This window comes from Salmo salar, chromosome ssa06 (assembly GCF_905237065.1).
Source record: "Salmo salar chromosome ssa06, Ssal_v3.1, whole genome shotgun sequence".
NCBI lineage: Eukaryota > Metazoa > Chordata > Actinopteri > Salmoniformes > Salmonidae > Salmo > Salmo salar.
In genome coordinates, this window is record NC_059447.1 from 27,039,049 (window position 1) to 27,062,588 (window position 23,540).

The window sequence follows — 23,540 nt, forward strand, 5'->3', positions numbered from 1 at the left end:
TACCTTCAAACTCAGTGCCTCTTTACTTGACATCATGGGAAAATCAAAAGAAATCAGCCAAGACCTCAAAAAATAAATTGTAGACCTCCACAAGTCTGGTTCATCCTTGGGAGCCATTTCCAAATGCCTGAAGGTACCACGTCCATCTGTACAAACAATAGTACGGAAGTATAAACACCATGTACGCAATCCCAGAACAACAGCAAAGGACCTTGTGAAGATGTTGGAGGAAACATGTACAAAAGTATCTATATCCACAGTAAAACGAGTCCTCTATCAACATAACCTGAAAGGCCGCTCAGCAAGAAAGAAGCCACTGCTCCAAAACCGCCATAAAAAAGCCAGACTACGGTTTGCAACTGCACATGGGGACAAAGATTGTACTTTTTGGAGAAATGTCCTCTGGTCTAATGAAACAAAAATAGAACTGTTTGGTCATAATCACCATCGTTATGTTTGGAGGAAAAAGGGGGAGGCTTGCAAGCCACAGAACACCATCTCAACCGTGAAGCACGGGGGTGGCAGCATCATGTTGTGGGGGTGCTTTGCTGCAGGAGGGACTGGTGCACTTCACAAAATAGATGGCATCATGAGGTAGGAAAATGATGTGGATATATTGAAGCAACATCTCAAGACATCAGTCAGGAAGTTAAAGCTTGGTCGCAAATGGGTCTTCCAAATGGACAATGACCTCAAGCATACTTCCAAAGTTGTGGCTAAATGGCTTAAGGACAGCAAAGTCAAGGTATTGGAGTGGCCATCACAAAGCCCTGGCCTCAATCCTATAGAAAATGTGTGGGCAGACCTGAAAAAGCATGTGCGAGCAAGGAAGCCTACAAACCTGACTCAGTTACACCAGCAAAATTCACCCAACTTATTGTGGGAAGGTTGTGGAAGGCTACCCGAAACGTTTCACCCAAGTTAAACAATTTAAAGGCAATTCTACCAAATACTAATTGAGTGTATGTAAACTTCTGACCCACTGGGAATGTGATGAAAGAAATAGAACCTGAAATAAATCATTCTCTCTACTATTATTCTGACATTTCACATTCTTAAAATAATGTGGTGATCCTAACTGACCTAATACAGGGAATTTTTACTATGATTAAATGTCAGGAATTGTGAAAAACTGAGTTTAAATGTATTTGGCTAAGGTGTATGTAAACTTCCGACTTCAATTATAGTATACTAGATAGATCCTCTGGCAGTAGCCCTTGGGTAGTAGTCCTACTTTGTATTCCCTATTCTTACAGTAAAGCTATCCATAGTATTCTCATAGTACTGTAGGTCTTAAGTAGAGGCGCTATCCAGAGTACTTGCTCGGTGCTCCCTCCTCTCTATCTCTTCTCTATCTGTGTGCTCCCTGCCTGACTGAGAGGGAGTGTGCCAGCCAGTAGGGAGTTACTATAGTAGCAGCCCGTTGTGTCGTCGTAGAGGCCTGAAATTGTAGACAGCATCTCTGTTTAATATTTTAAACACTCTCTGCACATTGCGTCAGGCAGCCTGACGGCCACGGGGTCCGGCTCAGCAGCGGCAGGGACATTTTTAGAACCCTGAGAGGAGAGGAAGTAGGAAGTGTACTTCATTAGAATGTCTAATTAGCCCTTCCACCACCACCATAGCAACCGCCGACGAGTCTTGATTAAAATCATACCACGCATTAAAAATTAAATCCACACCGAACCGCAGTCTAACGCGGATTTGCTTAGGGAAGCCATGCCTCGCCATGCCTCTCATTTCGATACGATCACTCTGTGATGGCAATTTGGGAGGAAAATCACAACATATTTTGGTGTGTTGAAGGCGCGTCGTAGAATAAGCATTACTGCTACTTTATGAGATGGTGGTGCATGCATTATGGATGCACTGAATCACAGGCTCGCAGACAGCAGAATATACCCTAGTGGTTTCTGTGTGTGTGTGTGTGTGTGTGTGTGTGTGTGTGTGTGTGTGTGTGTGTGTGTGTGTGTGTGTGTGTGTGTGTGTGTGTGTGTGTGTGTGTGTGTGTGTGTGTGTGTGTGTGTGTGTGTGTGTGTGTGTGTGTGTGTGTGGTGTAAATGATGGTGGATTATCATGTCAAAACTACAAGTGTGTTTGTTTATGAGGCCGTGTGTGTTTGTGTGCCTGTGTTTTATCAATGATTTATAGATGATTTACACTAGATGACTAACAGGAGGCTCTGTTTTGAAGCCACCACTTCTCCATCTTGGCACACCCTCACCGTTGTACATTTTTGGGGGGGAAGCTATGGAAAAGCATTTATTAATGTCTACATTTGTTTTTGCCACGTTTATTATATTATAGAGCTAAACATAAAATACAAAATACATATCATTTTTGGTTCTAACATTACTGTCCCCACTACAACATCAAAATACTTAAAAATACATGTCATTGTGTCCTTGAAACATTGAATTAACATACTGTATAATTCCATTAATTCCTATGAAGGACTGCTTCTTCTGAGGAGTGCCAAAATGGCTGACCGTTGGCTTCAAAGCCTCTTACTGGCTAATACATTGGCTTGTATATTTGTTTGAGTGGTTTGACTTTTGTTGTGGGTATTATTGGCTGATGTGTTCTCTTGTTAGTCTTTATCATAGCAATAAAAGCTATTGATTGTAGAGAGCGGGGGTGAGAGAGGGAGAGCAAAATAGAGCGACAGAGAGAGAGTGATGAAAGAGAGAGAGGAGGAGTAAAAGTGACTCACTCAACAGTATTTTTCATTCCTTTCTTTGTGGCTTCTCCATGGATCTACAGGAACCTTCCGTGACCCAAGTATGTCCACGTCTATAAACCTTTATGTTACTATCAGTGTGTATTATAGTGTTTACACAAATATTATATTTTCTCAAAATAATCATGTTTAAGTCATAATTCTATTGAATAACCCCTATGTGTTGTGTGTGCTGTGTGTTTGTGCAGAGAACACTCTGTGTAAGGCCCGTGAACCATGTGGTATGGACACCCTGCCCCTCAATGGTAACTTCAACAACAGCTACTCCCTCCGCAGCGTGGGGCCGGTGGGCGGCGGCGGGGGCAGCTGTGACTTCCTGGGCGGGGGCATGGGGTGTGCAGACACCCCCCCTCCCCTCCTCAACCCCCGCGGGTCTGAGACCCTGGGCGGGGACGGAATACGGCGCAACCTGTCTGACGCAGCTGCCTTCGAGAAGATGATCATCTCTGAGCTGGTGCACAACAACCTGCGTGGGGGAGGAGCTGGGGGCGGGGATAGGGTCTGTGGTAGTCTGGCGAGGGGCCCTCCTCACGGCGGAGTAGGCCGAGGCACGGGAGTAGCTGTGCCAGAGCCGAGCATCAGCCTGGACGACGACGAGGACTTCCTGTCCAGAGAAGGCGGGCGCCAGAGGACGCCGCAGGACGTCGAGCTGCTCTACAAAGCTCTGGAGGAGCCGCTGCTGCTGCAGAGAGCCCAGTCTGTCCTTTACCAGTCTGACCCCGAGGAGTCAGAGAGCTACACGGCCGACCTCACAGAGAGCCTGGGCCACAGCGGCCACAGTGGGCACAGCGCCGGAGGCCAGGGGTCTGGGGGACAGGGGCCTGACTCTCCCGCCAGGGACTCTCTGTACACCAGCATCACCAACCTGCGAGACTCGCCCTACCCGGACAGTAGCCCTGAGCCCCTGGAGGTGGTGCCCCGCTCGGCCCAGCCCCCTGAGGAGCTCTATTACAGCTCTGGAAGGCCGGCCCTGGGGTCTCGAGGAGCACCCATGCAGACCTTCTACCAGGCCCCGCCCCCCAGGAGGCCCAGTAGGGAGGGGGAGGGGCACCCCGTCCAGGAGCCCACCCACAGCGAGGGAGACGGACAGATGCAGCTGGTCACCAGCCTGTGACTGGAACCGGGAGGATGCGGACGGGGACCAAGATGATGAGCATGAGGATGAAGGCTGGCTGGTTGCCTCCTCAGAACCCGCCTCTCTCTCTCTTTCTCTCGCTCCTCTCCACTTCCTGCTTGATTGGTTGCCTTTTTTCCCCTCTTTATTTGTATTGAAAGATGAGCGAACAAATTTACTTTTAAGGAGAGTTTTAGCTGTCTCCACGGCAACAGTCTTATCCTAGAGAACCTCCGCTGTCTGGTGGAGATGAATGATGGCTGAGTTGTTCTTCTCTGGAACATTCACCTGCTCTCTCCTTCTGTCTCTTCAACATCCCCCTTTCTCTTGGCACGCAGCAGACAGATGCCAAGTCCAGCACTCTGAATGTACCAATCCAACAAACCCCTTATACCTTACGCATACAGAGCTACAGATATTTCTCAACTTAACTTTGTTCAAAGTCAATTTATTTAATTTCACTGAATTTCTACAAACATTCCTCTAGAGAAATGGTTCTCATTTTCTAGTTCCCTTTTCTCTTTCCCTTTTTCATGTTCCATCTCTCTTTTTGTTTACTCATCATTGTCTCGGCGTAGTTAGCTGTGGAGACAGGGGATATACTGTAGTAGCCTATTATACCATAGGAAAAAAATCTCTGAAAGCTACTTCAGTGTTGCCAAAAATACATTTTCCCAGCTAGAACAGAAACTGGAGCATTCGCACACACACAGACATACACACAGACACACACACACGCTCACTCACTCACAGAAGTGCTTGTTTCTGAACATCAGACACAACCCTCCATCTGAGTAAAAAGAAGCCAGAACAATTATTCAGACAAGGCAGTTGGAGCTGCCTAAGAGTAGTTGCCTTTATTTTATCTTGCTATGAACTGACTCTTATGTACAGAACTAGAGGAGAGACTGAGGAAGTAGGAAGTACACCACAGGACAGGAAGGCTGTTTGAGGGGTCAAGGGTCAGGGATCAAGAGGTAGATCTTTAGGACTCGAGGAATGGACAAGGACTTTTTTTTTATTTGGGCTTTTTTGTTATTTTCTTCAGACATTTGAAAAGTAAAAGACTGCTTTACTAACTTTGGAGAAGAATATGTTATCTTGGTGACATTCTGTTGCATCACCCGGAGGGTTATTAAGGGACAGATTGTGCACCCTTTAAGAATGGATGCCCTCTTCAATGGATGTGTACACGTCACCTGTGTGTGGTTGTGACAGAATGGACTCTAAATGTTGGAACCACTTCAGCCGTTACGCAAGTCTAACCCTGTACATATGAACCACACAAACTACAGTACTTACTCTACTCCTACCGTGTAAATAGAGAAACCAGATGAAGAAAAGCAACAAAAAAGTAAGAAATACTAAAAACTGACTTCTTGTACTGCAACAAAACAACAAAAGAAAAAAAGAAAATGTTTTGGAGTTTGTGACCTGAATGATGCACTCTATCTCTCTGCCTGTCATTCTTTATCTTGCTCTCTCACTGTCGTTCTCTTGAGTCATAACTAGTGCTGTGCCATTCAGTGAAAATCTCTCGAACAGAAAAACAGAGAGAGAGAAAGAGTATGATGGGTGGTAGATTTTGCGTACAAATAAAAACGTTTTTTTAAAAAGTCCTGGCACAATTTTATGTAATATAATCCATTACATGTTGTTAATGTTTGACCTTTGACATTCCCAGACAGGAAGTGCTCAGTGTGGGCGGAGGGAGGGGGGATAGATGTCATAATAACATGTCATACTGTGCCTCATCACGGGCGTTCCAATGCATTGTGGTTCAAGGACAGCAGCCATAATGTGATTTTGGTCAGTAATGTATTGTTTGAAAGGTTATATCCTAGATATAACTAAATTATATCATTTTAATATGATGGGTTTTAGCATGTCAGATAGCATTTGTTTTCTATCAAAACGTCTTTCATTTTGCTGTTTCTAACAGATAGTTTTAGTATTATTCCAGAGTCTAATGTGACAATGAATTCCCTGTGTGTGTGTGTGTGTGTGTGTGTGTGTGTGTGTGTGTGTGTGTGTGTGTGTGTGTGTGTGTGTGTGTGTGTGTGTGTGTGTGTGTGTGTGTGTGTGTGTGTGTGTGTGTGAGAGAGAGAGAGAGAGCGTGTGTGTGCGAGAGAGTTTGTGTGTGTGTGTGTGTGTGTGTGTGTACATGTGCAAGAGAGTGTGTGTGTACATGTGGGTGTGTGATATGCTCAAGCATATGTACCATATTCATGGGGATTTTGTAAGTGTGTACATTCAAAAAGCTATTTTTGTTGGGTGAATTGAATGCACATCAGAGGAAGGGGACAGTAATTCTATATCTAGGAGAAAGCCTTTTATTCTATTAGCTTCCATCTCAAAGACGCGGGTAGCCAGCTGCTTCTGTGTGGCTGTTCCTGAGGGTTCAGGTACCAACGTAAAACTGGGACACTTCAGGCTGCCTCACAGGACCTTGAGCAAGGAACAATGACAGGGTTTGTCCGAAATGGCACCCTATTTCATATGTAGTGCAGTACTGATCAGGGCCTCCCTATGTAGTGAACTATTATTGACCAGAGCCCTATGTAGTGAACTACTATTGACCAGAGCCCTATGTAGTGAACTATTATTGACCAGAGCCCTATGCGAACAAAGACAGAACTTGGAACAAAGACGCATGCTGTGTTCAAAATGGAACCATAGTGCACAACTTTTCACCAGGGCAAAAGTTGTCCACTATGTAGGGAATAGGGTACCATTTCAGACACAGACAGTACAGTCAGAATGACAGGCAGAGTTGACCGATGGGACCATCCAGTCAGAATGACAGGGAGACTTGACCGATGGGACCATCCAGTCAGAATGACAGGCAGACTTGACCGATGGGACCATCCAGTCAGAATGACAGGGAGACTTGACCGATGGGACCATCCAGTCAGAATGACAGGCAGACTTGACCGATGGGACCATCCAGTCAGAATGACAGGCAGACTTGACCGATGGGACCATCCAGTCAGAATGACAGGGAGACTTGACCGATGGGACCATCCAGTCAGAATGACAGGCAGACTTGACCGATGGGACCATCCAGTCAGAATGACGGGCAGAGTTGACCGATGGGACCATCCAGTCAGAATGACAGGCAGAGTTGACCGATGGGACCAGAATGTCAGAATGTTGCGTTGCCGTATGAAAGCGATTCCAGAGAGAAACCATCCATCCAACCAGAGATGTATTCATGAGGTTCCTTCCCCCTAAAGTCTGTCAGAATGTTGCGTTGCTGTATGAAAGCGATTCCAGAGAGAAACCATCCATCTAACCAGAGACGTATTCATGAGGTTCCTTCCTCCTAAAGTCTGTCCCAACCTTAAAAAGCTGAGAGGTTTTGCCATTCTCTTTATTTATGTATTTTTCTAATGCTTTATTTATCTCTATATTTATTTATGTATTTGGAATATTTATTTCTATGTTCATTTATTCGTGCTTTATTTTTTATTTTTCAAGATCTCTGTCTGTACATAGCTGAGCTGTGCAATGCGAATGCTGAAGTAAGCCCATTTAAATGTGCAGTACATTTAGGCAAGTAGATGGATTCTCCAGCGTCCACTTCAGGGTGACATTTGGTTAGGGCCTGGGTGTCCCACTTCTTCCTAAAGGGCACATTGAGTTTAGTTGTGGCTCTTGGGGGAGAAAGAGAAGGATTGAGAGCCAGGATAGAATTAAGAATATATTCATTTTTTCCTCTATTTCTTCTAGGTTGAGGAATCTCTCTTAGTTCAGACTCAGATAGGAGGCCCTGTCATCAGCATCCCAGGTATTCTACAGGAGGCATGTGTGCAATACTGGGCTGGTGTGTCTGACTTGGTTTAACATTGGAAACGGCCAGGTTGGGTAGTGTTACTATTTGCCTACCACTGGACCGCTGTGTATGTCTGTGTTTACAGAAGGATTCGATAATTATGCACATTTTCTTTTGCTTGTTACTGGAAATATTAATTAAACATTGGCCTTGCAGCTCATAGTTAATTCAATAGGAGCATTGACCGGTCAGCAATGGACAATTGAATGTATTTTGATTAGAAGGAATAACTAAAAGTGAATTAATGCCCTACACTGACCGCCATCATTATTATCATCACCTCCTACACCTTTATTGATGTGATCTACAAAGTTTACCTTTAGCTGGTGACCTCACAGGGACAGACACTGTGTACGGACAGACTCACCAGGAGGGGAACAACCTGCATCACCATCTCCTGTGTAGTCTCTCTCTCTCTCTCTCTCTCTCTCTCTCTCTCTCTCTCTCTCTCTCTCTCTCTCTCTCTCTCTCTCTCTCTCTCACTCTCTCACTCTCCCTCTCTCTCGCTCTCTCGCTCTCTCTCTCTCTCTCTCTCTCCCTCTCTCGCTCTCTCACTCTCTCACTCTCTCACTCTCCCTCTCTCTCGCTCTCTCGCTCTCTCGCTCTCTCTCTCTCTCTCTCTCTCTCTCTCTCTCTCTCTCTCACTCCATCCCATCTTATTCCACCAATGGGCTCTCTTTTAGCCAAGCATTAATCCCAGAGTTTTGTTTGGAGTTAATTTGTTTGTCTAAAGCTTTGTTTACACCAGATTGATATCTCAATAAACAGTGGAGCCGTACTGTATTGTGATAATGCTAGTGATTATACAGCAGAAAGCACTGTAGGACCCAGAGTCCTGCTCAATGGGAGTTTCACCCCCATCTAAATCCCTATGTTACCTCTGATTAGGATAATAACACTGGCTAATCATTTACTGGGCTGAGACCACAGAGGGAGAGACCTCTATACACACACAAACACTCTCTCTCTCTCTCTCTCCCTCCCCCTCACTCTCTCACCCACTTCCAGCCCACTACTCCCTGCACGTGCTTCTAGCCCCTACCTCCATGTGTGCAGGCAGGTGGATTGAAGGTTCTTATAGGATAGAGTTGGAGTCAGTCTGTCCCTTCAGTCTGCGGCCCCTGCAGCTCTACCCCAGTAGAACAGTCATCTCTTAGTGTACCAATAGACAGCGGAGGACCCTGTGATCTGACAGTAACGTTGCCCTGCTGCTGACCTTCTCAGATGGACTGTTTCTCTCCCAGATTTGTGATGCCCATATCCTGTGACCTCTGCGTTAGTGTGAAAACATGTCAGTGGTTCCTCTGCAGCGGAGCGGAGGAGAGGAGAGGAGGAGCACTGGGTCATGTAGTCTATCCCCAGGGAACTGCCATAAAGGGAGCGGTGTCAGGACATGTGATGTCACAGTTGGCCAGGGACAGAGTGTGTGTGGGGGGATGAGTGTCAGTGTGCCTGTGTGTTCGTGCAAGGTTATACAGGAAGCAGAGATAAGGATGTGATTTATTGTTCTAGATGCCTTACTGTTGCCGTGGTGAGAAGTCAGGAAGTTCCAGTTGATCAATTGTTCCAATTGTTCAACTAACCAGGCGCATTAGATCAACTCCACTGGCCTAACAAACCCATTGTAACAGTAACACAGAGGTCTCTGTCGGTGTAGTGAAATTATTGAGATATAATAGGAATCAACTGCCACATCAACTGGACAAGGGAGATTTTCAGAGTGATAAGGAATGCAACAGGCTTTCCTATAGAGAATAATAAATTAGTACTATTTTGTTATTGGTCTCTTGTTACGTGTCCACATGACTATATACAGTACCTATATCATAGTTTTAAGAATATGTAGGAGTATGATTACACAAATGCAGTGACAAGGATTGTGCTGTTTATTTTTGTGTTGGGTAACTGTCCGTCCATGGAGCTGAGTTATGGCTCAAAGCGGCGGCCATCTTTTATACACAGGGTGGGACTAACAGATGGATTTCTGGGTAGGCTAGGTTGGGTACTCTACACCCAGAACCTCTGGTCCAAAATCAAAAGACAACACACACACACACACACACACACACACACACACACACACACACACACACACACACACACACACACACACACACACACACACACACACACACACACACACACACACACACACACACACACACACACACACACACACACATACTATACGCATAGTAACACACATACATGTCCAGTCAGGTTAGGTAGTTTAAACTACTGTGTACAGTGAAGTGGCGCTAGAGATCATAAAAGATCATAAGGGATTTACCGTTTACATGTTCAAAGTCGATCCACGTAACTGTAGGAGCTAGGAGCAGGCTGACGTTGACCTATTCATTTTTGTAGGCATGTTTTTCTATTTCTGAACACACATCCCAGTACTCTGGCTCCTCTGACTGTGTGACTCTGATCTGAACTGTGTCTGAAACTCTGCATGTGTGGATGACTAATGCTATGGGACACTGATGAACCATCTCTATAGTGAGCAGCTCCATGGGACACACATACTCCCCACGAGGCTGACTGGTCACTGTAGGCTAGAGATGCTGGTCTAAGTGGCCAGCCACCTATCAAGGTCTATTGGTGAGTGTTCTGCATGGCTGTAAGTGTACATGGGCAGGGTCTGGGAAATATGCATGAGGTGTTCTGGGCTCTATACTGTAGGAGGGGCTGTGATGCTGTTAGTAGCAGGTCAGTATGTTCATTGGTCAGACCCAGCCAGACAGTATTAGACATTAGGAATGACCAGACAGGTAGACAGTCTAAGGCAGAGAAGTGTTGGTAAGAGATGAGTGACAACTGGTAGAACTGTTGCTGGGCGTATGGACGGAAGGGCTCAGTTTGGGAGGTTCATCATCAGTAGGAACTTTTAGGACTGAGTACTGATCGTGTGCCATTGGGGTGATGATAATGTGTACATCTCCATTTAGAGTACTTCTCTTAGATTTTACTATGATGGGTTTTTCGCCATTCATTTATTCTGTACTGCTGAATCCTTTCTAAAGAGAGGTTGATGTAAAACCTTGATTCAGTTTTGTTATTTTTTTATTTGAGGACTGATGTGTGATTCTTTTCTCACGTCATTGCTTTGACAGCTGTCTGTCTATCTGGGTCAAAGGGGGTGGTGGTTTTCTGTGAGCGTTTGCGTCATCGCAGGTCAGCGCGACCCTGTATCAGCACATATTAATAAAAAACTATTTAAAATCGAACTACCTTGTGTCAATAATGGACTAGAGTTTCCCTACAATCTTTCCATGTGCATTCATTCTAATGCTGTGTGGGTGTCTTTCAAGCTGAAAATGAAAAGGTGTCTTTAAGTGCTAATGATTTATTCATGGTTTGGCCTGCAGGGTGATGGGATCTGAGTATGGTGGTGTATTAAACCTCAGCCTCGTACCAACAGGAGTACAAGACTCAACACTCCCTGCCTCTGCCTTGCTCTGAGTAAGCTCTCTTCTCAACCACATGCAGATGTAACTGTGGGTGGGTTGATTATTTTTCTTGTCTTCTATCCAAGGCCTTCAAACAAACAAAACAATCAAAGAAAAGCTAAAGAAAGGCGAGAGAAAGGAGACGTTGTTTCAATACGAGTCATGTTCTCACTCCCACTCAGGGTTGGTTGGTTAGCGACTGGTCCTGTACGCCCACCATGATTGGAAGACGACCAACAAGGTTATTCTATGTTGAGGAGGGTGAGGAGGGTTAGTTCATGCTGAGAAATCAACGGTTGTTCATAACAAATGGTCCTGAGCACCAGTGGCAGACATTGAGAACAGAGGTGGGTGGTTTCAGTCAGGGCTGGGCAGATTACTTAAAAAATGTGAAGAGTTGCTTGGGTATACAGTAGACTTAGTGAGCCGTATGATAATGCAAACATGGATAGCAGTATGGTGCAGTACTGTACAACCACCATTTTGGATGTTTCATAGCAGAAAGCCGGCCATTCACAGGAAGTGAAACTACATTAGTGAGTTTGCCATGGCAACAACAAACTACAAGCATGAATGTTTCTGTAGTGTTCACTTCCCCTTAACTTATAGTTTGTGATGTGAGGGCCCTACATTGAAGTGAAGGGGTTTGTAGTACAGTATCCAGCCTCCCTTGAAAGCTCCTTGTTACTGATAGTGTGTCATCAGTGTTTGATAAGTTTCTCCTGGAGGGGTTCGTTTCCTTGATGGCTCATAATCCTGGCCATTGTAGAATCTGATCGTTAGCTAATTAGCTCTTAGCTAATTATTATGTGCATCAGAGCGTCTTAATTCATAATTATATGGCTTCCTACTACCATCATCATCAATCCTGTCCCTCTGCTCCTTTGCTCTGTCTGCTTGGTGTGTGTGTGTGTGTGTGTTTCATACAAAATATAATGTGTGTGTTTCGTACATTGTAGTACATGTATGATACACACACTCCTCCCTCTCCTGGCCCCTACTGTGCCTCCTCAGTGGTAGTCCCTGTGGGGGAGCTCTCCAGCCTTGACCACCCAGTCACCCCACACTTCAGCACTGTTACAATAAAAGACACACGTGAACACACGCCTAGGGCCTACTAGGCAGACAGATAGAGGGGCAATCTGCATCATTCACACGGCCTCCCTGTCACCCCAGATACACTCCTCCACTCCCCAGCACTCACACAGCCACAGAGGTGAGGCCATCTCAGCAGAAAGGTCGAAATAGCCCTTGCCAAGGTTAGTGGCCATTTTGGGCACTCTGAGATGGCATGAGTAGTACACATCACTCACAGAACCTAACATCGCTGTAATAATAGACAGTCAGCTATTAAACTAAGACTGAACCAGCACTGGTGATGTCACTGGGTTCTTCCTGGTTCTTTACTGCCCTCAAGTGTTTGGAATTAGCTATGTTCCTCTATTATACAGTATGTGTCAAGGTAGTGATAGTAGGCTATGATTCTCCTTTATTCCCCCCCCCCCTCTATCTATGCACCACAGTGTTCTCTCCTTCTCTCTGTTAGTGTTTGCTACAGAGTAGTGTCCTCTCTTTCACACCTCTCTGCATTCCCTTTCTCATCTAAGCCAAGTAGGATATTAGATGAGCAGATTGTCTTCCGCTCCTAAAGGGTGTCTCTGTGCTCCAATTATATTTGAAGAAAATACAGCATGTGGTATGAGAAGAAATATATATGTTTTAATTAAACATATTTTGGATACAAATAATGGAAAATGTTTTAGTCACTAAAAGAATATCCTTCTATATGGGAGGGTAAAATAATATCCCTCTATACGGGAGGGTAAAATAATATCCCTCTATACGGGAGGGTAAAATAATATCCCTCTATACGGGAGGGTAAAATAATATCCCTCTATACGGGAGGGTAAAATAATATCCCTCTATACGGGAGGGTAAAATAATATCCCTCTATACGGGAGGGTAAAATAATATCCCTCTATACGGGAGGGTAAAATAATATCCCTCTATACAGGAGGGTAAAATAATGCATGGTCATTGAAGCATTAGTCATACTAATTCAATCAAATCAAAGCAAACAAATATATAAATAAACATTTAAAAAAGGGATTAACAGTTGTTACATAAAAACCTGACTGTTACACTTCAGAATGGTAAGTAGTTATACAGCATTTTCCATAACTTTGTCTCTAAGAAGGGCCAGTTTACGGTAACAACTAAGCTAAAAACTTTGGATTTGAACCACAGTTGAGCGTAGATACTCTGAATAATAGAAACCACAGCTGGGGGCAACCCCACAGCTAGCAGCTTACCAGCACAGTATACTAGCATTTTACTATACAGTTATGTCCTATGAATGCATTAATGCATCATTCATGTTGTTAAGAATGCATTCATTAGAATATATAACACTATAGAAGAAGCAGCTTCAAGTAAGTGTTACGATATTATATCATATTATATTATATTATATTATACTGTTTTATATTACAGTGTATATCATGTTATATATTATTATATTTACACTTAGTTTCATCTTATATGCTATATATTTTCAACTGGCTTCATGCCATTGTTGACCAGTCCTGGTCCTGCTTGTTCACCAGAGCAGTTTTCTTCATCCGCTGACCAACAGGGTTGTTCTCCAACCTTAGACACAGAACAGAGTAAGACAGGCTGGATCAGGAAACATGGAAAAAACATGGTTATTGTACAATCCTGTACCTACAATTAAAATACAGTGGAGAAAAAGCTCAGAACAGTGTTACTTTAGCAATAGTTACAATATCACCTGTCAGACATGGGAGGTCCTCCATTCATCTGAGGAGGTCCTGGACTCTGTGCACCAGTAGTCGGTTCCTTAGTCTGATCATTAACCCTGTTGGAAAAGTAAGACATCAACATTCACATTCATCATCCACCATAATGCTGTTCCCTAAAGAGACAGAGGCTAAAATGAACCCTGGGAAAATGTGGTTGGTGACATTATACCCAATGAGTTGTGGATGTATCATTATGTAGTCAAGTTTACCTGACATCATCATTGATCCACCACAAGACAAACGTTATTACATGACCCATTGTGAGATTACAGAGGTACGATCTTAATTTGATCATTCTTTTGTTGCTGAGCATTTTCCTGCACAGCAGGAAATGCAAACTTGTAGGGTATTCAAAGTTTAAAAAGGCTTCTAAAGTTGGTAATTTCCACTTTAAAATGACCGATTTGATTTGCCCTAATGAAAAATGTATCAACACACAACAATTCACATTTCCTGTTGCTGCAGGATTATTTTCCTGCTGTAGCAAACCGTCTCAAATTAAGATCCTACATCTGTATCATTCAATGAAGATCTATCAAGGTATTCATCATGTGGTAAAGTTCACCTGGCCTTATGGTTTCCATTCACCAGAGGAAATCCAGCATGTCTCTTCTGAGAGAATTCAGTATCTGTTCCCTCACTGCCCATTGGCTGAACGAACCTCTCGCTTGGCTCACCGCTCTCTCCTTGACTGCTAAACATTTTTTTAACACGCATGAGCATTTAACATGCTTATTAGGTATTACAGGTATTACAATATAAGGATCATGTGTTAAACAAACGGGTCTTTCTATTAAACCTGTGGGATCAATGACTCATGGGATCAGCTCTGACTGAGGATAGTGAGACCCAACCGGTAATGAAGTAATGAGGGTCTTTCTCAGAGAAAGGTTAACCTGTTCACAAGATGTCCATTCAGCAGAGAGGACTCAACATGTGTCTCCTGACTGTGTGGTGGCTCCCTCTCCTCTTCCACCCCATCCCCCTGGTCCCTGATGGTTCAAAGGGACAAATGCAGTTATAGATTGAGGAAGACATGAAGTATAGTAGGAGCATAAATATTACATTCAACAGATAGGCTGTCTAACCTGCCAACGACAAGCACAGATCGGAGAGATTCAGCGTCCTCAGCAGCTGGATCATCAGGATCTCCGTTGTCCCTTAGAGAAGTTAAAACAACAACACGTGTTACTTCTTGCTGCTCTAAGCTGTTGTCTGGCATGATTACTGATATTTAGTAATTTATCATGAAGCACATTAAACCACGTAGCTACTAAAAATGTCCTCAGGTTGACTGAGTCTGACTCACCTCTGGTTTTCCCTGTTGGTGTTAAGGTAGTCCCGACCCAGCCAAGCTGGCTGTGCAAGAGCAAATCTGTTGTGGTGTGTGATGAACAAAGGAAAGGTTGCGTTCAGTCCTAAGTCCTAAGTTTATCCTCTCTGAATTCATTTTGGACAGCTAAGCTGACTGGCTGTACACTCTGAGCACTATTGTTGCTGCAGAACATAAAAGGTACTCACCGATGTTTGTCTCTCCAAGGAATGCAGCCATATCTGTACGCTAAGAAACCAGCATATCTGTACGCTAAGAAACCAGCAATTCCCAGCAGCAGAACCAAGATAACCAGAACACCAGCTGAAAAACAAAAAGCTGTCTACGTCAGTTGTTGAGATCCTGTTAAACTGTGCTATAGAAGTATCATGTAAAGGAACAAAACATGACACATACTGTGTATATAATATTTACAGTTGAAGTCGGAAGTTTACATACACTTAGGTTGGAGTCAATAAAACTCGTTTTTCAACCACTCCCCAAATTTCTTGTTAGCAAACTATAGTTTTGGCAAGTCGGTTAGGACATCTACTTTGTGCATGACACAAGTAATTTTTCCAACAATTGTTTACAGACAGATTATTTCACTTATAATTCATTGTATCACAATTCCAGTGGGTCAGAAGTTTACATACACTAAGTTGATGTCATGGCTTTAGAAGCTTCTGATAGGCTAATTGACATCATTTGAGTCAATTGGAGGTGTACCTGTGGATGTATGTCAAGGCCTACCTTCAAACTTAGTGCCTCTTTGCTTGACATCATGGGAAAATCAAAAGAAATCAGTCAAGACCTCAGAAAACAAATTGTAGACCTCCACAAGTCTGGTTCATCCTTGGGAGCAATTTCCAAACACCTGAAGGTACCACGTTCATCTGTACAAACAATAGTACCGAAGTATGAACACCATGGGACCACGCAGCCGTCATACCGCTCAGGAAGGAGACGCGTTCTGTCTCCTAGAGATGAACGTACTTTGGTACGAAAAGTGCAAATCAATCCCAGAACAGCAGCAAAGGACCTTGTGAAGATGCTGGAGAAAACAGGTACAAAAGTATCTATATCCACAGTAAAACGAGTCCTATATCGACATAACCTGAATGGCCGCTCAGCAAGGAAGAAGCAACTGCTCCAAAACCGCCATAAAAAAGCCAGACTATGGTTTGCAACTGCACATGGAAACAAATGTGGTACTTTTTGGAGAAATGTCCTCTGGTCTGATGAAACAAAAATATAACTGTTTGGCCATAATGACCATCCTTATGTTTGGAGGAAAAAGGGGGATGCTTGCAAGCTGAAGAACACCATCCCAACCGTGAAGCACGGGGGTGGCAGCATCATGTTGTGGGGGTGCTTTGCTGCAGGAGGGACTGGTGCACTTCACTAAATAGATGGCATCATGAGGTAGGAAAATGATGTGGATATATTGAAGCAACATCTCAAGACATCTGTCAGGAAGTTAAAGCTTGGTCGCAAATGGGTCTTCCAAATGGACAATGACCCCAAGCATACTTCACAAGTTGAGGCAAAATGGCTTAAGGACAACAAAGTCAAGGTATTGGAGTGGCCATCACAAAGCCCTGACTTCAATCCTATAGAATATTTGTGGGCAGACTGAAAAAGTGTGTGCGAGCAAGGAAGCCTACAAACCTGACTCAGTTACACCAGCTCTGTCAGGAGGAATGGGCCAAAATTCACCCAACTTATTGTGGGAAGCTTATGGAAGACTACCCGAAACGTTTGACCCAAGCTAAACAATTTAAAGGCAATGCTACCAAATACTAATTGAGTGTATGTAAACTTCTGACCCACTGAGAATGTGATGAAATAAATAAAAGCTGAAATAAATAATTCTCTCTACTATTATTCTGACATTTCACATTCTTAAAGACAGGGAATTTTTTACTAGGATTAAATGTCAGGAATTGTGGAAAAACTGAGTTTAAATATATTTGGCTATGGTGTATGTAAACTTCCGACTAAAACTGTATAATAAATAAACAATTATAAAGACTAACAGAAAATACATTCCATACAAAACTAAATAAAGCAGTTAGTATTACAACTTAGCTATTGATAGCAGCAGATATACTGTTATATCACAATACTGTTAGTGTTAATGCAGACACATTTTCAGAGATTTTCAAACAACTAGTGCAATAAATGTAGATAAAATAAGAAATAGAAGTACTATTTTAAGAGCTTTTTTCAATAAAAACTATACCTTCAAGAATGTGGATCTGCAGTTCTGTAAGTCCATTATTCATTTTTCTAATGGCAAGAAGTTTTCAACTTGTTTTAGCCACAGATGAAAAGTGGGTTGGTTGTCATTTTTCCAACGCACAAAAATACATTTATTTGCAAAGTAAGTTGTCAGCAACCTTATCTTGTCTGAATCAAGTGCAGTATTCAGCATTTGATTAAGGAGGTAAAGGCTTGGGTACTGTACTAGTGGAAGCTCCTCAGAGGAGGAAGGGTAGAACCATCCTCCTCATATAATTTCATATTAATAAAAATATTATAACATTCAAAAAGTGATCGTTTTTAGATAAAATTATACTAAATATATTCACTGTTTTGCAATGAAGGTCTACAGTAGCCTCAACAGCACTCTGTAGGGTAGCACCATGCTGTAGCCAGAGGACAGCTAGTTTCCTTCCTCCTCTGGGAACACTGACTTCAATACAAAACCTAGAACGCTCGTGGTTCTCATCCACTTCCATAGACATACACAGAAACTATGACAACTTCCGGAAGACATCCTCCAACCTATTAGAGCTCTTGCAGCATGAACTGACATGTTGCCCACCCAATCAAAGGATCAGCAAATTAATCTAGTACTGAAAAAAAGCTACAGCTAGCTAGCACTGCAGTGCATAAAATGTGGTGAGTAGTTGACTCAAAGAGAGAGAAAGAAAAGGTGAGAGGAGGAGAGGGCATAGATACGAGAAGGAATTATACAACGATCTGGCTCCTATGAAAGTGAACTGTTTTTGCGTTTGATCGGGGTGTATTCATTCAGCCGATTCTGTTGAAAAATATTTCTTAAACGGAAGCAAATGGAACGAAACTGGGATAAACATACCTGAATTTGTCCAATAGTAACTCTTGTTTGCAACTGTTGGACTAATGATTACACCCTAGATCAGCTAGATGCAGGCCAGAGTGTGCAAGGCGGTATTGAATGTGTGACTGTCTGTCATCTTGATTACTAAAATGTATCTCGACCTTGTAGCAAATTCATAAAGGCTATAGGCAAAATTAGAGTATCATGTAAGACCCTAAGTCTATCAATGTTACATTGAGCTGGGTGAATGGAATATGAATGACAGTCATCCAATATGCTGTAATAGAAATAAGGCCCATAAAAATGTTTATCGTCCTCCCTCATCATAAACAGCACCAACCGCCGCTGGATTGTACCAATACCATATCTAAATGATCTGAGAGGCTGTATGAATAGAGTGCCAGAAATCCATTAGCTTATTGCAATGCCAGAATAGATTAAAAAAAGGTACTTTCTCTGTCTTACACTTCAGGCAATTTGGTGTCTGGGAACATAGTTTAATTCAACAGGGGTAAGCTAAAACTTGAACATTAATTCAACAGGGGTAAGCTAAAACTTGAACATTAATTTGTAGTTAGTCTCCTTAATATTGGGACTAGTAAATGGGAAGTGGATCTTATTACAGATCTCAAGTCATACCTCCTCATCAAATTCCGTGCCTAAGTCATTTTCCCACATCCTTTGAAGTGAAACAAAGGAGGATTCATAATGTTTGGATAATGTACAATACATCTTAGCAAGTATTGCTTGCTAATATAGATGTGGTTATTCATTCTTAACTTCTGATAACTGAGATCTCACCTTTAATTCTTTGATAAATATAAAGATAACATTTCTGATTTGAAGGCACTTAAAACAAATGTGTACCAGGGATGTTATATTCAGTATGGATTTGGATAAATCCCTTCATTGTATTTAATCCACTATGGAACAAGTCTGCGATCCTCCTACGACCCAGCGGGCACCAATTATGAAGGCCGACTTTTAAGAACACATTGGGCAACAAGAAATAGGAGCATATAAAAAAACATGTTTGAAATACCCAAGTGCATTCTACAGTCTGCCCATGCCATTAATGTGTACTTACTGTTATCACAAATATGATGAAACTGATTCAGAGGTAAAGGATGGCTAGATTGATATTCAATCTGAACCCATAGGGAGTCATATCTGCCCAAAGTCCCAGACAACAATTTACGAGTTTGGGCTGACCAATAGTAAAGTTGGAAATTGGGCAGAGTCAGACCCCATAGACTCAGGTTTTACCAGTATTATGTTTATCCTCCAATCATTGTTATGGGAGAGTGGACCAACGGATGAGGTCTTTCATTTTGCTAAAGAGGGGAGTGTAACGTGCATTCTGGTTGCTCCTTTTTTAATTGATAGGCAAGGAGCTAACTTGGTTATCATATTCATATGTTTTTGTCAACATGGAACATGTTATCATTGATATGGCGAGTTTGTTAAAGATTTAGTTTGCTTCAAGATTTACGTGCCTCCAATTCTCAGTAGAAAACCTTTTGTGCAATTGTTCGCATCTTTCTTAACCTGTTTAGGATAGGGGGCAGTATTTTCACGGCCGGATAAAAAACGTACCCGATTTAATCTGGTTATTACTCCTGCCCAGAAACTAGAATATGCATATAATTGTTTGATTTGGATAGAAAATACCCTAAAGTTTCTAAAACTGTTTGAATGGTGTCTGTGAGTATAACAGAACTCATATGGCAGGCCAAAACCTGAGAAGATTCTAAACAGGAAGTGCCCTCTCTGACCATTTCTTGGCCTTCTATAGCCTCTTTATCGAAAACAGAGGATCTCTGCTGTAACGTGATATTTTCTAAGACTCCCATAGGCTCTCAGAAGGCGCCAGAACGTTGAATGATGACTCTGCAGTCCCTGGCTGAAAAACAGTAGCGCATTTGGATAGTGGTCGATCTGAGAACAATGAAACGGGTGCGCGCGTGCACGTGAAGAGTCCATTTTACATTTTCAGTCTTTGAACGAAAACAACGTCGCCCGGTCGGAATATTATCGCTATTTTACGAGAAAAATCGCATAAAAATTTATTTTAAACAGCGTTTGACATGCTTCAAAGTACGGTAATGGAATATTTTGAATTTTTTTGTCACGATACGCACCGGCGCGTCACCCTTCGGATAGTGTCTTGAACGCAAGAACAAACGCAGCTATTTGGATATAACTATGGATTATTTGGAACCAAACCAACATTTGTTGTTGAAGTAGAAGTCCTGGGAGTGCATTCTGACGAAGAACAGCAAAGGTAATCACATTTTTCTTATAGTAAATCTGAGTTTGGTGAGTGCCAAACTTGGTGGGTGTCAAAATAGCTAGCCATGATGGCCGGGCTATCTACTCAGAATATTGCAAAATGTGCTTTCACCGAAAAGCTATTTTAAAATCGGACATAGCGATTGCATAAAAGAGTTCTGTATCTATAATTCTTAAAATAATTGTTATGTTTTTTGTGAACGTTTATCGTGAGTAATTTAGTAAATTCACTGGAAGTTTCGGTGGGTACGCTAGTTCTGAACGTCACATGCTAATGTAAAAAGCTGGTTTTTGATATAAATATGAACTTGATTGAACAAAACATGCATGTATTGTATAACATAATGTTCTAGGAGTGTCATCTGATGAAGATCAAAGGTTAGTTCTGCATTTAGCTGTGGTTTTGGTTTTTGTGACATTATATGCTAGCTTGAAAAATGGGTGTCTGATTATTTCTGGCTGGGTACTCTCCTGACATAATCTAATGTTTTGCTTTCGTTGTAAAGCCTTTTTGAAAATCGGACAATGTGGTTAGATAAAGGAGAGTCTTGTCTTTAAAATGGTGTAAAATAGTCATATGTTTGAAAAATTGAAGTTTTGGAATTTTTGAGGAGTTTGTAATTCGCGCCACGCCCTATCATTGGATATTGGAGCGGTGTTCCGCTAGCGGAACATCTAGATGTAAGAGGTTTTAATGTCCCACAACTTCTCACTGTTCTTTTTCTTAAATTATGTATATGAAATAATTTTACCACTTCGGGTGGGTTTTGCCGCCTCCCATACAGTGGAAGCATCAAATGTACAGTAGGGTCACTATTATCTTGTATGTAATTCACAATCCCACAATGCATTTCTGCTCTGAAATTTTAATCTGCCATTAGAGATGTATTAAGTTTCTAATTTCTGGATAGAGGAACAAAGCTGCTCAGGTTCACAGATAAATATATTTTGACATGATTGGATAAATCAAACGTACCAATAGAGCAACTGTTCACAGCAGATAGCTTTTGGGAAAAAATAAGTAGTCTATTCTGGAATATGAGTTGGGTACATTAGAAAAGTATAATCTTTGGCTTGAAGTTTGATCTCACGCCAGACATCAACTAGTCCACATTCTGAACCCAAAGTGTTCAAAACTCTTGCTGATTTAGTTAGGGGTTTGTTTGTCTTATCGCATTTGTCCATAATTGGGTTCAGAAGAAGAAGCTGTGGTGACAGTAGAATGTCAAACAAAAGAAACAATATGGAAACACTCACCAGTGATTTCCTTTGTGTGGGTAGTGGCTTTGGCTTTGTCTCCATTTCCTGAGTTTAATCAGAGAGTAAAGTAATTTCAAATGAATATATACTTTATTACAGATGGAGATGCTATAGACAGTAATGAGCTGTCTTTATGTTAGTTACGAGTACTTACCTGACATGTCGTCCGAGGTGTCAGTCAGATTGTCAGTCAGAGTGATAGTTGTCACAGCCTCATGCTCCCTCTCTACAGACAAAGATCAGACAAAGAGGTGATATTAGTTTGCTAATATTCGAGTACTCACCCGGGGTGTCAGTCGGATTGTAAATTAAAATGTCAGTTGAATTGTCAGTCTACATTTTTTACATTTTAAAGACGCTCTTATCCAGAGAAATTAGCGTTAACTGCCTTGGATATGTGTACCAATATGAAAGTGCAAGAAGTTTAAAATGAAAGAAATTAGGAAAATCATTCTTTACCTGCAACAATGTAATGCAAATGGCACTCCTCAACCACGCCCTTAAGAGAAGACACAGGGGAAGTAAGTATCTCTAAAATAATTTTCACCATCAAATAATGTCAATTGTGTGAAATAATAACAGGACTCACTTGGAGAACATGAAAGAATGTCAATGTCAGATTCAGGCATTCAGAGAGGATGACAGCACTGTTGTTGACACTTATCACCTTATCAGAAACATTTGCATCAAAAGGCTTGTTCATGCCACGGTAGGCTATTGGAGTCTGTGGGGAAAGCACATAAGAAAAGAAAGAATTGAATTCAGGTTTGAATCAAAGAGCCCTGATTTGTCATACAACATAGTACTTATTGTCTTAAAACAATACCAACATATACAGTCTGTGTCCTGATTCTACACCCTTTTCCCCAAAGTGTACACTTGCACACTTCCCGCCATGGTTAAAAGCATTGGATTGCTGTAAACATTAGCTGCAGGGACTTTCCAACATTGTGAAATCCATGTTGGGAAGTGTGCACTTGGGGGAAGGGTGGAGAATCAAGACAAAGTCTGTAGTACATATCCTGCATAAAACCATAAGATCTCCACTAACATTGTTTGAGTACACCTCAATTCCAGATCCAGCCAGAGTTTCATATAGGTACACATATCCATTTGCTGTCCTCAAATCTTCACACCTGACCATTTTCTTGATGGGAGAGCATGCTAACCAAGCTACGGAAGAAGACATTCAGTTATTACAACTTTCTATGTAACATTACTTTAATGTTACTAACAAACTTCCTTAAACACAAACACAATGAAATAGAGATAGACTGCAGCTACCAATGTTTGAGCTCCTAATACAGTTAAACAAATCACAGGTACAAACAGGTTGTGCATGAGGCTAACGGGTTGCTAGCCGACCTCGCCCAGATGACACAATACAGTAAGATAACTTTCTGCCTTCAGGGAGTTTTATAGCAATGTAGCAATGTTAAAGTGCAAATACTGTTACAACTTAGTCTTTACCTTGATACGGGAGCACCAAAAAAACAAACAACAGGCTGAATGGATACATTTTAGTCTGTGGTCTGTTTAGAGCTGCCATCTTGCTTGCTGGTTCTGTAGAAAATGTTTCACTTTTCTTCTTCCTGCTTCAGGAAGTTAAATTTAGAAAACAGGAG

The 23,540-nt window shown here is 42.2% G+C and overlaps 2 protein-coding genes across 3 annotated transcripts in view; one reads left to right on the forward strand and one right to left on the reverse strand.

The window, feature by feature from the left end:
* Positions 1-5,873, forward strand: part of LOC106593982 (adhesion G protein-coupled receptor L1-like) — a 44,677-nt gene extending 38,804 nt beyond the window's left edge. For both annotated transcript variants that reach the window (XM_045720054.1, XM_045720055.1), the window contains 2 exons: positions 2,764-2,781; positions 2,929-5,873. In XM_045720054.1, the coding sequence (XP_045576010.1) occupies positions 2,764-2,781; positions 2,929-3,854 (944 nt within the window). In that variant the 3' untranslated portion in view covers positions 3,855-5,873. The remainder of the gene's footprint in view (positions 1-2,763; positions 2,782-2,928) is intronic.
* A 6,965-nt stretch (positions 5,874-12,838) lies between these two features.
* Positions 12,839-23,404, reverse strand: LOC106606831 (uncharacterized). The gene is made up of 13 exons (XM_014203207.2): positions 23,386-23,404; positions 22,967-23,088; positions 22,505-22,639; positions 22,375-22,414; positions 22,070-22,141; positions 21,913-21,960; positions 15,485-15,599; positions 15,273-15,338; positions 15,052-15,123; positions 14,860-14,955; positions 14,529-14,654; positions 13,933-14,019; positions 12,839-13,790 (listed from the first exon to the last, which is right to left on the reverse strand). Exons 2-13 carry the CDS (start codon positions 23,057-23,059, stop codon positions 13,706-13,708), a joined length of 1,035 nt encoding a protein of 344 aa, XP_014058682.2. The 5' UTR covers positions 23,060-23,088; positions 23,386-23,404; the 3' UTR covers positions 12,839-13,705.
* Positions 23,405-23,540: the final 136 nt, after the last annotated feature.